Source organism: Typopeltis vanoorti, chromosome 14, assembly GCF_054136105.1.
Source record: "Typopeltis vanoorti isolate ZY-2024b chromosome 14, IOZ_Tvanoo_1.0, whole genome shotgun sequence".
NCBI classification, from domain to species: domain Eukaryota; kingdom Metazoa; phylum Arthropoda; class Arachnida; order Uropygi; family Thelyphonidae; genus Typopeltis; species Typopeltis vanoorti.
The window spans coordinates 36,060,079-36,076,175 of NC_143562.1; the positions used below are offsets into that span (position 1 = coordinate 36,060,079).

At 34.9% G+C, this 16,097-nt stretch overlaps 1 protein-coding gene across 4 annotated transcripts in view; it reads right to left on the reverse strand.

The window, feature by feature from the left end:
* LOC150099367 (U3 small nucleolar RNA-associated protein 14 homolog A) overlaps positions 1-16,097 on the reverse strand; it is a 247,894-nt gene that overhangs the window by 104,831 nt on the left and 126,966 nt on the right. For all 4 annotated transcript variants that reach the window (XM_090403927.1, XM_090403929.1, XM_090403926.1 and 1 more), the window contains exon 9: positions 2,193-2,315. In XM_090403927.1, the coding sequence (XP_090260053.1) occupies positions 2,193-2,315 (123 nt within the window). The remainder of the gene's footprint in view (positions 1-2,192; positions 2,316-16,097) is intronic.

A 16,097-nucleotide genomic window follows, 5' to 3' on the forward strand; every position in this document is an offset into this window, starting at 1 on the left:
CTTACAACTCAAATACAGACTAAGTATTGCTTGATATAATGCCCCATTGACACCATATAACTGTAGCGTATTGAATAGCTTCTCTCTTGGCACCTGCCAAGTCATATTGCAAGAAATGGCATATGACACTCTCTTGTCATATGCCATTTCCAAATCGACAAAACTTAAATACAGATCTTTTTATATTCCCATGATTTCTCCACTAACTATTTGTCATAAAGTGAAGATCTGGTCCTGACAGCCTCTATTTGACCTGAACTCAGCTTGTTCTTCACCAAGCTTTTTTTCCACAATTCTTCTCAACCGTTTCTCAAGTATACTTGCATATATCTTACCAGGAAAACACAATACGGATATACCTCTGTAATTCTCATATTCACTTTTATTTCCCTTTTTATATATGGGTACTATGAGAGCTCTACTCCAATCGTCTAGAATTCGTCCCTCTGTCCAGGCATTCTGAACTATGCAGTGCAGCCATTGTAAGACTTTTATACCGCCATACTTCAGCATTTCTGGTCGAATATCATCTACTCCTGCTGACTTTCCACATTTCAAGCCTTTGATGGCTTTTTCTACTTCAAGTATGGATATGTATTCCTGACTGCACCTTCTGCACCATTGCCACCTTCTTGATATTTATTTTCTATGTTCTTGCCAAAGTCCTCCCATGACTTTTGTTTAGCTAGTTTCACACAGTGTTTAGCTTTCTTACATTTGTCTCTGTATTCTCTAAGAGCACAAGCTGACTTTTATTTGCCAGGAACTTTTGATATGCTTTCTTCTTTTCCTTCACTGCCTCTTTAACTTCCTGTTTACACCATGGAGTTCTAATTTTTCTATCCTTGCAGACAACTTCACCACATGCCTCTCTACCTGAATCAATCAAGGTTTTCTTCGAGGCTTGCCACTGAATCTCCAAGGTTTGGTTCCTGTTCTCAAACTCTTTCATTTTTCCTTCAATAATCTTTGTGTATTTTAGTCTACAGTTCACATCTGAGAGCTGCTCAACTTTTATTCGCTTTAAAACTTTCTTACATGTCATTCTTTTAAATATGAAATTCAATTTTATCCTGCTCAACACTAAATAGTGATCACTTCCAATTTCAAATCCTCTGTACACTCTGGTGTCCTGCACCAGGAAGAAAACATCACTATCAACAATAGCATAGTCAATGGGACTTTTCTTGTTCTTTGCCTCTTCTCTCCATGTGAATTTGTGCACATTTTTATGTTGGAACATGGTGTTAGTAATAACCAGTCCATGTCCTGAGCAGAAATCCAACAGGTATTTGCCATTATTATTAGCTTTGCTCTTTTTCTCCAAATTTTCTCAAAACATTTTTGTATGTCTGACAATCACTTCCTACTCTGCTATTTAGGTCCCCAACAAGGACCAACTTTTCCTTTTTCATTGTGTCACTAGCTTTCTCTAGAGCCTCAAAAAATTCCTCCACTTGTACTTTAGTAGAACCTTCTGTGGGACCATAGGCACAAAAAGTCTCATTGTCCAGTTCCCCATTCTGATATTTGCCCACATCACTCTACTTGAGACTGCCTGCCATTCAAGAAGATTAGTCTTGTATTTTGTGTTGAATACTATGGCTACTCCTTCTTTTCCTTGATTGTCATTGCCTGAATATAACATTTTGAATTTATTGCTCAGAAAGATCTCGTCAGTTTTTGTCTTTTTTGTTCCAGTCACCCCTATTATGTCGATCTGGTACTTATCTAATTCCTCTGCTAGCTCCATATCTTTGCCATTCAGACATCTTATGTTGATAGTACCAAACTTTAACTCTGGTGATGTTGTGTTTTCAGATTTGTTCCACTAGCTGACTTTTCGCTGTTCGCCCTGGTTCCCTGGCAAAAACAATGGGGGGGGCCTTGTTTAATCGGGCGATACCCCCAGCCGGCATGAAATTTTGTCATGTTGTACCATCATTTTGTATTTTGGTTTAACCAACAGGAATACAATTAGGTCAGCTAAATCTCAAATTGCCAGCCCATCCTCATTCATTCAGTATCCAGGTAGATACCAAACAGGGTGCACCACGAGAAGGTGAGGATTGGACATTAGGTCAGAAGCCCTGGTCGGTTCTCCACATTCCTTTAAAGGCTATGTGGAGGTCTCCTCTCAGTTTTACAGCTTTGACCCTTAAATATATGACTCAAAAAAAAACAGCACATACCTCTTCTAAGCTCATGGCTTTTAAAGCAATTTCATCTCCAATAACAGTCTCACTAGTTTTATCTGGTATATGATCAGCTTGAGCTAACAGTGTTGCAACTTCAATTTCCAGAGGCGTCACTGGCTGTTAGTTAAAATATAAAAGAAAAAAATCAGTGTATCATTAATAATAAATTTTAATAATTAAAATAGTAAGCAACATGAATAATATGTTTATTTTTTTTTTTAAAATAAGGTCAAAATAAATAAAGGATCATGTGATCACTTATCTAAAAGTTTGAGAATTTTTTTTAGCCAGTTAATGGCGTTTAACACTTGTTTATATGCGATAGTATCTTCGTGAAGTTACTGTTTTGTCAGTGCAACCAGATATATTTATGTTTAAGTTTTCACATCTAATATCATTTCTGTCAAAAATATAAACATAAACTTGCAATAACAGAAGCGTAAATTAAATCTAGTTGTACCAAGAGAACTAAAAATATCTCAACATGTTCCACATAAAAGAATAACAAAACCTTTAAAAAAATTTGACTTACAAAAAAAAAAAAAAAAAAAAAAAAGTCATCTGCCATCAAAGTAAATGATGAATCAAACGTCAGTGTAAAATCCTATCAGTTTAATAATTAGTCACCATTATCTTTAAAAAGAACTACAGTGGCAAACGTTCCAGAGTTCAAACGCTTGAGAATGCAAGAAATCTGATTCACAGTTCAAATGGCGTTTCTAAGTTCGAACTATAGTCCAGGAACTCAGAGTCATATAGTATTAGACAGTTTTGGCACGTCACTGGGCATGCTTCTCCCCCCCCCCCCCCCACTAATTTCCCTCACTCACCTCCACGTGCCTGCACAGTGTGTGTGTGTGTGTCTGTCTCAGTCAGCTGTGTGTTGTCCCTTACTTTACACAGCTTAGTCATTGCGCGATACATTCATTTGTGTAGAGAATTTTTAACTGTTTTTGGCATTTTTTTTATTGCCATGATATGTACATAAGTCACATGTTATTGAAGAGATGGAAAAACTCCTTTTAGTGTGGATAAACGAGAAGCGATTACGTGGTGACGTTATTACTGAGAGAATTATTTGTGAGAAAGCCAAACATCTGCATAGTGAACTTAAGAAACGTAGTGAAAATGGGAGTTTAAAGGGAGTAGAGGCTGGTTCGATAAATTCAAAAAACAAACTGGGATCCATAGTGTTGTCATGCATGGAGAGGTTGTGGGTGCTGTGGGTGCAGAAGAAGCGGCCAAATTTGTAAACACCTTTAAGGAGTATGGATAGTGAAGGATTTGTATCCCAACAGGTTTTTAATTGTGATGAAATGGGTCTATTTTGGAATAAAATGCCCAAAAGGACCTATATCACAAAAGAAGAAAAGACGGCACAGGGATATAAACCTCTGGAATATAGAATTACTTTGCTGCTTTGTGGTAATGCTAGTGGAGACTGTAAGATAAACCCTTTGCTCGTTTACCATTCTGAAAATCCACGTGTTTTTAAAAAGAACAATGTCATAAAGAGCAAATTTGGTGTTATGTGGAGGGCCAACACGAAAGCATGGGTTAAAAGAGTTTTTCACCGAGTGGATTTATCAAGAATTTGCTCCCACTGTAAAAGCTCATCTTACTGAAAAAAATCTACCATTAAAAGCTCTTCTAGCGATGGACAATGCTCCTGCTCATCCCCCAAATTTAAAGGAGGATTTAGTTGGTGAATTCAGTTTCATCAAGATAAAGTTTTTGCTGCCCAATACCACTTCTATCATACAACCCATGGACCAGCAAGTGATTTCAAACTTCAAAAACTGTATATTAAGGCTATGTTTCAAAAGTGCTGTGAAATAACCAATGCCACAGAACTGACTCTTAAAGAATTTTTTTGGAAAGAGCATTACAACATTCTTCATTGCTTAAGGATCGTCAATAAGGCATGGAAAGAAGTTTCTATTAAAACAATGATTTCTGCTTGGATAAAAACTCTGGCCAGATTTTATTTCAGTCAATGAAGTAGTAAGCTGTGAAGAAGAGTCTGTTGTAAATGAAACTGTCTTTGGGTAAAGCTATGGGATTAGAGATGAGTGATGAGGATGTAGAGGAGCTAATAGATGATCATAAAACCGAACTCAGCACAGAAGAACTTCAATGTCTTCACGATCGACAACAAAAAGAAGTGGAAAAAAAAATTTTTATGGAAGAGAAGGATGCCAAAGGATGCATTTCCAATGCAGACCTTCAAGAATTATTCTCTGTTTGGGTTAGAACACAAGCTATTGTGGAAAAATGGCACCCTAATAAGACAGTAGTGACCAGGAATATCAACTTTTTCGAGCTAAGAAGCAGAAAGAAGATGCTTAACAAGTAGCATATTTTCGTCTTTGTGATTTTTATATTATTAAAAAAAATATTCTTCACTGTTATTTTTATGTTGTAATAATTAAAATTAATAAAATAAATATAAGATTATTTTGTTTAATTTTTTCTAAGTTATTAACATTAAAAAACCTAAAATAGATAAAATTAAAAAAAAAAAAATTATTGAAATTTTTTGGATATGGAAATGGATTATTTCACTTTCCGTTATTTCTTATGTAAAATATTGATTCGGACTTCAAACGATTCATAGTTTGAACAGGTTTCTGGAACGAATTAAATACGAACTACGAGGCGCCACTGTATAGGGAAAGGGGAAAAAAAAAAAAAAAGAATTTTTCAATATTTTCTGCTGCCAAGGAAACCTAGAATAAATATAGCTACAGCTGTAATTTAACCATGAGACTTTAAATGACTAATTATTGCTTATTAATGTAATGCCCAATTGCCCAGTGATTTTTTCAAAGTAAAATATGTAATTATCAGGACAGACCTTAAAGGATCATATGCAAGAGTTGCTATAATGTCAAAGTTAGCAGTAAGAATATTTTCCATATTCACATGCAGAGTGATTTATGTAAGGATATATATATATATATATATTAATAAATTTATAGCATAAAGAAACTTTTCACTAACACCATGTTCCAACATAAAGATGTGCACAAATTCACACAAACAGAAGACACAAAGAATAAAAAAAAGTCTTGATGATTGTGGACAGTGATATCTTCAATACTGGTTTAAGACAACAGAGTGTGTATATATATATAGGAGAATTGAAATAGGAAGTGATCACCATTAGTTTTGAGCAAAATAAAATTGAGTACAGTATTAAAAAGAATCAGAGCTGAGCAGCTTTCAGATATGAACCATAGGACTTAGGTATACAAATATTATTTGGAAGAAAAAGAATTGGAAAACAATAATCAAATTCTGGATACTTAAATGCAGATTCTGAAGAAAAAATTGATTGATTCAGCCCAGCCAAAGCAAACATATCATGAAGTTGTCTACAAGGATGGAAAATTCAGAACAACTTCATTGTGGATGCAACAAGTCAAAGAAGTATTCCTGGAAAACAAGAAAGCATACTAAAAGTTTACAGGCAGATACGGTAAGAGGATACATTTTTCTCTGTATCCTCCTACCGTATCTGCCTGTAAACTTTGTGTGTAAAAGCAGCTAAACAAAAGTCTTTGGGAAAACTTTGGTAAGAATATAGAAGAAAATATCAGGAAAGTGACAAAATGTTCTAGAGAATATTGAAAAAAAAATAGAAATAGTGGAAAGAGTGCTGCAAAAGGAATATGAGATGATAAATATATTATCAACAAAAAGATAAAGATATCCTAGACTTCAGAGTAATTATTTTGAAAGACTGTTAAATGAAACAAGAAATGGCAGAACAGTGATAGAAAATTTTATTTATCAATGAAACCTGTGGAGAATTCATGACTAAACAAACACACGTAATAACCACAGTAATAAGTTTTAATTAGTAAATATTTCATCCTAAGTACCATCGGTAGTCCTAAGATACTTAGGATGAAATATTTACTTATTAAAACTTATTACTGTGGTTATTACGTGTGTTTGTTTAGTGATAGAAAATATTGAAGATGAATGCTATCAGTCGGAAAAAAAAAAAAACATCAATGAACCACTGAATCTCCAGGTCTTAGATATTCAGTGATAGAACCAGAAGAAAACATTAATTGATTCAGCAAGAATAGAAAATTCAGAGCCTCATGGAAGACTCAGGAAATTAAAGAGGGATTCAAGGAAACAAAGAAAGCATATTGAAAGCTCTTGGCAAGTAAGTCAGCATGTGCTCTGAGAGAATATACACAAAAAAATGCACATAAGTGATGTAATGAGTAAAACTAGCTAAACAAAAATCATGGGAATATATAGATAAGAACATAGAAAATATCATGATCAAATTCCTGCCATGTACCCTCAAGGGGTATACAGGATATGATAGTACTACATGAAAAATTTACATCATTACTAACTTCCTATCTACAATTTTCCTCCAAATCGGTCTGTTACTTGTCAAGACTCCAACATTATCACATCTTATATTTCTGTCGTCTAAGGCAGCGCTTCCCAAACTGTGGGCCGCGGCCCCCTTGGGGGCCTTTAGTTGAGGGGGCCGTGAAACAATGAAAACAAATTTAAAATGTTTTAAGACTAAGTAGATTTTTTTTATTTTAAAAGAAACGTATTTAACTTTTATTATTTATTTCTTTTTTGTTATTTTTTTATATTTTAATGGAAAAATTCATTGGTGTTGGTTCACAAACTTTGCTTCCTGCGTATTTTGGCGCTTAATGAATATTAGTAAATATTGCTTATTCATATGTTCCATTTCAAAGCAGTGGTTAATTGTATTTACTTCGAATGCTCTCAAGGGAAGCTCCAAATCTTCCTGTCCCTTTCATCACGCGTTCGTAATCAGGGACTGTTGATATTGACTTTATATACATATCAAAACTCGTTTTATATTATCACTGTCATCCGAGCTAGTTTTCTGTTACCAATAAAAGTTTCGCATATACTTCACACATGAAAAAAAGCTTAAACAAGTTCATGTGGGGAGATAGTAACTCACTTGCAGTGGTAAACAACATGCCCTCCCTAACAACCACTATATTGCAGAGGCAATAAAGACAAGTACTTTTATTATGCCAGTGAATAAGGTATGAGGAGTCTGTGTAATATATTTCTCAACAAATAGTGCAATTAGAGACAACTGGGATAAAAACACACTAATTAATGAATCACATGTATAGACTGAAACAGAACCATATGTTGCATGGGCAAACACAGTATCTAACTAAAAAGTATTGACTATTGTTATTAATTAGATGTGTGTGAGTTCGATTTCCCAAGGCAGCAATAAAATTCAACCGAACCTGTTAAAATTCGTAAAAGTGTTAAAACTAAGTAATATATATATAATGAATGTTATGGCAGTTTCACATATGGAATTCAGTTGAAGAGAGTTAGCATTTCAACTCAATTGTCAGCTATGCTTTTATCTTTCGGGTTGCACGGTCTTTTGTTAAGACCGCACCAATCATATGCACGTTTTAATAACCTGTCTTTGCTGTCTGTTTCGCATTAGGCTTAATTACCGTAAAGGGAGAAAAGTCACAAAAGAGAAAAATGTTCCTGGTCCAGGGATTCCCTTATTCAGGTAATATTCATTAATTTCATATTATCAGTCTGTGGTGTGCAAGTATCGGTAAGTGGTGATATTAATTGATCTATTCTACATTAAAAAATTTAACCCTGAGATGGATAAGTGGCTGATAAAAAATACAAAAAATCCTGCAAACAATCAGAAGAAGCAGAAACAGACTCAAAAAAAAAGGACAGTATTTCATATTTTACCAGAACAGCCCGCATCGTCTTCAGAACCAAACGGTAAGAGGCAAAAAATGTAATACATGCATTTGATTTTTGCAATATTCGCTGTGTATGTTTTGTATTGAATATAAATACAATAAATATTATAATAATATATCTCTCTATTACGATTTTTTTCGGGGGGGGCCGTGAAATATTTTAATTTTTGCAAAGGGGCCCTGACACCCAGAAGTTTGGGAAGCACTGGTCTAAGGCACTTTGTATTGTATCAATCCACCTATATCTTGGTCTTCCTCTGGGTTGTTTTCCTGACAACCTGGCAGAGAACACTTGTTTTGCTAATCTTTCCTCTCCCATTCTGTTTAAGTGACCATACCACCTGAGATTAGCTCTGCTAACGCATTCCTGGATGCTGACAATGTCAAGTTTTTCCTAATATCCTCATTTTTAATATGATATTGCCATTGATGCCGTCTGTTCACACCTATAATCTTCCTCAGGACTGTCATATCTGCGGTCTCTAGTCTTTGGTCAAGTGTTTTACTTCTGACCCAGCTCTCAGATCCATAAGTTAAAACTAGTTTGAACACTGTCTTGTATACAGCTAATTTAATGTTTTGACTAATTTCTCTCTTTTCCATATGAATTTATTCAACTGACTTCCTACCATACCAGATTTGTTGATTCTGTTGTCTATTTCCATATTTAATTTACCATCTTCACTAAAAATCATGCCTAAGTAGCTGAAATGTTTTGTTTTTCAACTACTTAGTCCTTAGCCCCTATTAGTCCATTAAATAGAGAGGTTTACTGTATAAGTAAGGTAGCAAAATATTGATATTTAGATATGATGAAAAGAGTACTGAAAAAAGGAATCAGAGATGATAAAGGTGATATAAATTTGAAGATAAAGATATTACAGACATCAAGAGTAATTACTTTGAATGATTGTTAAATGAAATAGTGGTAGCATTGTGGTAATAAACATTCAAGAGAGATGCGATCAGGAGTAGATATCAATGCCTGAGGTAGTAAAAGCAGCTGGATTAGATGATGATTAAACCAAAAATGCTCAAATATGGAGGTATAAAAGTTTTACAGTGCTGCACTGTATAATGCAGAAGGCATGGTCAGAAAGTAGAATTCCAAATGATTGGAGAAGAGCAATCATAGTGACAATTACAAAGGAATTTATAGGTATCAAGGTTAATATTCTGGTTTAAGCTCATAATTAAGTTTAATGGAATGAATATAGTACAGATGTTAATTAAATAAACCCCCTAAAAGTCTTCAGAATTCCTTAACTAATTAAATAATGAGACTGATTGCAAAAATGTGGTTTATTATTACAAGTGTACAACTTAATTGTTATCCCCTTTAACATACTCCCCTCCTCTATCTACACACCGTTGCATATGCATTTTCAATTGTTGGAAGCAGTGCTACAAGTCATCAGGTGTTATCTGCTTCAGTAGTGCTGCCGTTTTCTCCTTTACCTCATCCACTGACTGAAAATTTGGAAGAAGGTAAAAGTTGCATGGAGCTAAGTCTGGCAAGTAAGGTGGATGGTCCAACACTGAGATCTTATCAGCCAGATACTGCTTTACAGACAGTGCACTGTCTGTAATTGAAATAGGAAGTGATCACCATTAGTTTTGAGCAGAATAAAATTGAGTACAGTATTAAAAAGAAAAATATATAAAGAAGTTTTAAAAAGAATCAGAGCTGAGCAGCTTTCAGATATGAACCATAGGACTTAGGTATACAAATATTATTTGGAAGAAAAAGAATTTTCTTCCAAATAATATTTGTATACCTGTGGTGGGCTGAAGCATTGTCCTGATGGAGAATCAAGTGTTGTTCTTCCACATATTGCATCTCTTCTGCCTCACTCGTTCTCTCAGCTTGGCCAGACCCTCAAGGTAATAATGCTGGTTAACTGTCTGACCTCCTGATACCCATTCAATCATTACCATGCCATTGATAAAAAAAAACAAAAAAAATAGCATGCTTTCAGTTTTGACTTACTCGTTCTTGCTTTTTTCATTCTCGGTGAAGTGGGAGTTTTCCAGCGTATCGATTGTCTCTTTGTTTCTGGATCGTACTGGAAAATCCACATCTCATCACATGTGATGATCTTCTCCTGCAAATCTGGCTCCACTGTCAGCTGGATGAGGTAAAGGAGAAAACAGCAGCACTACTGATGCAGATAACACCTGATGACCAGCAGCACTGCTTCCAACACTGGAAAATTTGTATGCAACAGTGTATAGATAGAGGATGGGGAGCATGTTAAAGGGAATAACAATTAACTTGTACGATTGCAATAATAAACCACATTTTTGCAACCAGTCTCGTTATTTAATAGCCACATCTCATATGATGTAACAAATATGGCATAAAAATCCACAATATAAAACCATGAAAATAAGCAAGAACATAAAAAACTTTATCTCCATTCTAAATGAAGAACCTATAGAAATGTAAAACATCTTGAGTACAATTTTTGTGAAGATAGTAAAGTAAAAATGGAAATAATAATAGAATTGACAAAGCTAGTATGGTAAAAAGTTACTGAATAAACTGATATGGAATAAGAGAGAAATACGTCAGAACAATTAACTAGTAGTATGCAAAACAGTCCAAGCCAGTTTGAACTTGTGGATCTGAGAAGTAGGTTAGAAGCAAAACAGCAGGTATGACAGTTTTGAGAAAAAGCAGAAGTGAACAGACAGCATCAATACCAGATTCACATTAAAAAGGAAAATATTAGGGAAAGAAAGGTGACATTATTAGCATTCAAGAATGTGTGAGGAGAGCTAATCTGAGGTGGTATGGTCATTTAAAAAGAATGGTAGAAGAGAAGAAAAATTAATAAAACAGGTATTTGATGCTAAGGTGGCAGAACAAAAGACAGAGGAAGACCAAGGTGTAGGTAGACAGACTAATTAAAAAGTGTCTTAGATGACTGGGATTGTAACTACAAATACTTTTTCTTTTTTTCATTGTAATTACAAATACTGCAAAGTCTGTTATCGGGAGTTCATCCAGATAACAGACTATTTGGAGAAAAAAATTGGTGATAAGAAGTTAGTAATAATATAAACTTTTCATGTAGTACCATAATAGTAGCCTGAACAACCCCTTCAGATACATATCAAAAATTTTGATTATGACAAATTATGAGATTTTCATATACGAGAGTGGTTTGAAAAGTTCTAGGCCTAACAATGAAAACAATGAATTTATAATTTCAAAATTATTTTTATTTTTCAACATAATCTCCATTAAGACTAATACATTTATTCCAGCAATGCGCCATTGCCATTATCCCATCCCTGTAGTGGTTCTCAGTTCAGACCTGCAAAATACTTCTCTACAACTGCAATCACCTCTTGATTCGAAGAAAAACGTTGACCAGTGAGGAAAAGTTTTAGTTCTGGGAAGAGAGAGAAGTCAGACGGAGCCAAATCTAGGGAATAGGGTGGATGATCCAACAATTCATAGTGCAGATTCCTTAATTTCCCCATTGCCAAAACACCTTTGCGGGCAGGTGCATTGTCCTGATGAAAGATGATTTTTTTTATTCTGCAAACCAAGTCTTTTCTAATGAATTTTTTCATCTAGTCTGGTAAAAAGATCAGAATAATATTCCCCGATTATTATTTTACCCTTTTCAAGATAATAAATAAAATGCTTTTAGCATCACAAAACACCAACGCCATGACCTTTCCTGCTGATAGAACCGAACTTGTCTTCTTTGGCACTGAACAACCAGTTTCTGTCCACTGTTTTCACTGCTGTTAGGATTCTGATGTTTAATGGTGAATCCAAGTCTCATCCATAGTAATGAATCGACACACAAAACTAGTTTTATTCTTGTTAAAACTCCAAGCACTGTTCAGAGATTTTCATGCAAGTGCGTTTTTAATCTGCTGTGAGTAAGCATGACACCCATCTTGCGCAAAGCTTTTTCGTTTACAATTCTTCGTGCAAAATATATCCTACACATTCTTTTGAAATACCTATAGTCTCAGCACTTTGATTTGCCAGTGGGGTGCTTAAGGGTCAAAGCTGTATAACTGACAGGAGATTTCCACATAGCCTTTAAAGGATTGCAGAGAACCGACCAGGGCTTCTGTCCAATCCTCACCTTCTCATTGTTCACCCTGTTGGGTATCTACCTGGATACTGAACGAATGAGGATGGGCTGGTAATTTGGAATTTAGCCGACCAAATTGTATTCTTATTGGCTTAAACCAATATACAAAATGATAGTACAACATGACAAAATTTCATGCCGGCTGGGGGCATCGCCCGGTTAAACAAGCCCCCCTTTGTTTTCACCAGGGAACCAGGGTGAACAGTGAAAAGTCAGCTACTGTGGAACAAATCTGAAAACACACCCCAACTCAACATCACCAGAGTTAAAGATCGGTACTATCAACATAAGAAGCCTAAATGGCAAACAAATGGAGCCAGCTGAGGAATAAGATAAGTACCAGATCGACATAACAGCGTTGACTGAAGCAAAAAAGACAAAAACTGGTGAGATCTTTCTGAGCAATAAATACAAAATGTTACATTCAGACAATAACAATCAAGGAAAAGAAGGAGTAGCCATAGTATTCAACATTCAACTAAATATGAAGCTAATCTTCTTGAATGGCAGGCAGTCTCAAATAGAGTGATATGGGCAAATATCAGAATGGGAAACTGGACAATGAGACTTATTTGTGCCTATGGTTCCACAGAAGGCTCTACTAAGATAGAAGTGGAGGAATTTTTTGAGGCTCTAGAGAAAGCTGCTGACACAATGAAAAAGGAAAAGTTGGTCCTTGTTGGGGATCTAAATAGCAGAGTAGAAAGTGATTGTCAGACATAAAAAAATATTTTGGGAAAATTTGGAGAAAAGAGCAAAGCTAATAATGATGTTAAATACTGTTCGATTTCTGCTCAGGACATGAACTGGTTATTACTAACACCATGTTCCAACATAAAAATGTGTAAAAATTCACATGGAAAGAAGAATATAGGAATAAGAAAAATCTCATTGCCGATGTTATTGTTGATAGTGATGTTTTCTTCCTGGTGCAGGACACCAGAGTGTACAGAGGATTTGAAATTGAAAGTGATCACTATTTAGTCTTGAGCAGAATAAAATTGAATTCCATATTGAAAAGAATAACGTTTGAGAAAGTTTTAAAGCGAATAAAAGTTGAGCAGCTCAAAGATGTGAACTGTAGACTAAAATACACAAAGATTATTGAAGAAAAAATGAAAGAGTTTGAGAACAGGAACCAAACCTTGGAGATTCAGTGGCAAGCCTAAGAAAACTCTGATTGATTCAGCCAGAGAGGCATGTGGTGAGGTTGTCTGCAAGGATAGAAAAATCAGAACTCCATGGTGGACACAGGAAGTTAAAGAGGCAGTGAAGGAAAAGAAGAAAGCATATCAAAAGTTCCTGGCAAATAACTCAGCTTGTGTTTTTAGAGAATACAGAGACAAATGTAAGAAAGCTAAACACTGTGTAAAACTAGCTAAACAAACGTCATGGGAATACTTTGGCAAGAACATAGAAAATAAATATCAAGAAGGTGGCAAAAAATATTTTGGAGGTTGTTGACGAAGCTAAGAAATGGAGGAGGGAGTACTGTAAAAGGAGTTAGAGATGATAAAGGTGACATGAAAATGGGAGAAAAAGATATCCTTGAAGTATGGAGGAATTACTTCGAGAAATTGCTAAATGAAACAAGCAGTAATAGCACAGCAGTAAAAAAACACTCAACAGGCATATAGTCAGGAATACATATAGAAGTAGAAAAAGCCATCAAAGACTTAAAATGTGGAAAGGCAGCAGGAGTAGATGATATTCGACCAGAAATGCTGAAGTATGGTGGTATAAAAGTCTTACAGTAGCTGCACTGCATAGTTCAGAAGGCCTGGACAGAGAGACGAATTCCCGATGATTGGAGTAGAGCTCTCATAGTACCCATATATAAAAAGGGAAACAAAACAATGTGAGAATTACAGAGAAATTCTCACAGGTATTTCTCTACTGAGTGTTCCTGGTAAGATATATGCAAGTATACTTGAGAAATGGTTGAGAAGAATTGTAGAAAAGCTTGGTGAAAAAACAGCTGGATTCCGGCCAAATAGAGGCTGTCAGATTCAGATCTTCAATTTACGACAAATAGTCGAGAAATCATGGGAATATAACAAAGATCTCTATTTGAGTTTTGTAGATTTGGAAAAGGCATGATAAGGTGCCAAGAGAGAAGTAATTCAATACTCTACAGTTATATGGTGTCAATGGGGCATTATATTAAGCAATACTTAGTCTTTATTTGAGTTGTAAGTCAGCAGTTAGAATTGAAGGAAGTACAGGAAGATGGTTTAATGTTAAATCTGGTGTGAGACAAGGATGCACACTATCCCCACTGTTATTTATTATCTATATGGATCACATTATGAAGGAAAGTGGTATTAAACATGATATCAAAATTGGAGATATTAATGTCAGCTCTTTGCTTTATGCAGACGATGTTATACTTATCAATAAATCCGCTACAAGTCTGCAAGATTCTCTGACTAAATTGAATAGCTGTTGTAATAGTTATGGTATGAAGGTCAGCAATAAAAAGACAAAGACAATGAAAATAGGTAGAATGTTGAAAATGTTAACTACATTGTGAACGGAGAACCTGTGGAACAAGTAAAACATTTCACCTACTTAGGCACGATTTTTAGTGAAGATGGTAAATTAAATATGGAAATAGACAACAGAATCAATAAAGCTGGTATGGTAGGAAGTCAACTGAATAAATTCATATGGAATAAGAGAGAAATTAGTCGGAACACTAAATTAGCTGTATACAAGACAGTGTTCAAACCAATTTTTTTAAATTATGGATCTGAGAGCTGGGTCAGAAGTAAAACACTTGACCAAAGACTAGAGACCACAGATATGAGAATCCTGAGAAAGATTAGAGGTGTGAACAGATGGCATCAATGGCAATATCGTAATAAAAACGAGGATATTACGAAAGAACTTGACATTGTCAGCATCCAGGAATGCATTAGCACAGCTAATCTCAGGTGGTATGGTTGGGCGAGGAAAGATTAGCAAAACAAGTGTTCTCTGCCAGGTTGGCAGCAAACGACCCAGAAGAAGACCAAGATATAGGCGGATTGATACAGTACAAAGTGCCTTAGACGATAGAAATATAAGATCTGATAATAGTGGAGTCTTGACAAGTAACAGACTGATTTGGAGGAAAATTGTAGATAGTAAGTTAGTAATGATGTAAATTTTTCATGTAGTACTATCATATCCTGTACACCTCTTGAGAGTACATGTCAGGAATTTGATGATGATGATGATGATGAAATCAACTGCCCAAAATTAATATTTGCGTATAATTAATAGGCACTGAGATACTGCAATACTGATTAACCTTTTTCACTCTTGTATATGCTAGTGTGATGTCAATTTTCACAACTCAAAACATAACCATCAGAATTTTACTAAAACAATGTGAAACACTTGAAAGTTATAAGCAATATAGTTTTAGTTATTATAAATTATCTCCTGATTTATTATAAAGATTCCATGCTCTGCCATTTATGTTAATTCAGTTAATAACAATATGGACAATATCATTACTGAAGCAGGCATGGACAATTTTTTTTTTTTTGTAAAAAAATTCTAAATTAATTCAGCAACGAAATTATTCAATTTTCTCAAGGCACCACTATATTATTATTATCATTTATTCTTATTATCAGCTGTCCACCAGGAGCAATAAGTCCATCTGGGAGTGGCAACAGTATTTGATGAATTCCATGAATTACCCAAATTCAATATTTCTACTTGGACAGCACAATGTAGATATTGCCAGATGTGTTTGAGGAAAAAACTGGAGCACTCAAAGCAAAACCAACAGCATGAGACCAACTAACTGAATGCTGGAAAGTAAGGGGAAAGAAATAAGCATCAGATGAACTATATACTGACTAATCATCACTGTGACTAAACCAATATGCATTTAATGAAATTCACCACCCATGTATAAGTTGGCTTCGGTATATTCACCCAGCTTATTTTCTACTTCATTTATTTTTTCTCATCTTTTTTTATTTATATTATTTATTTTT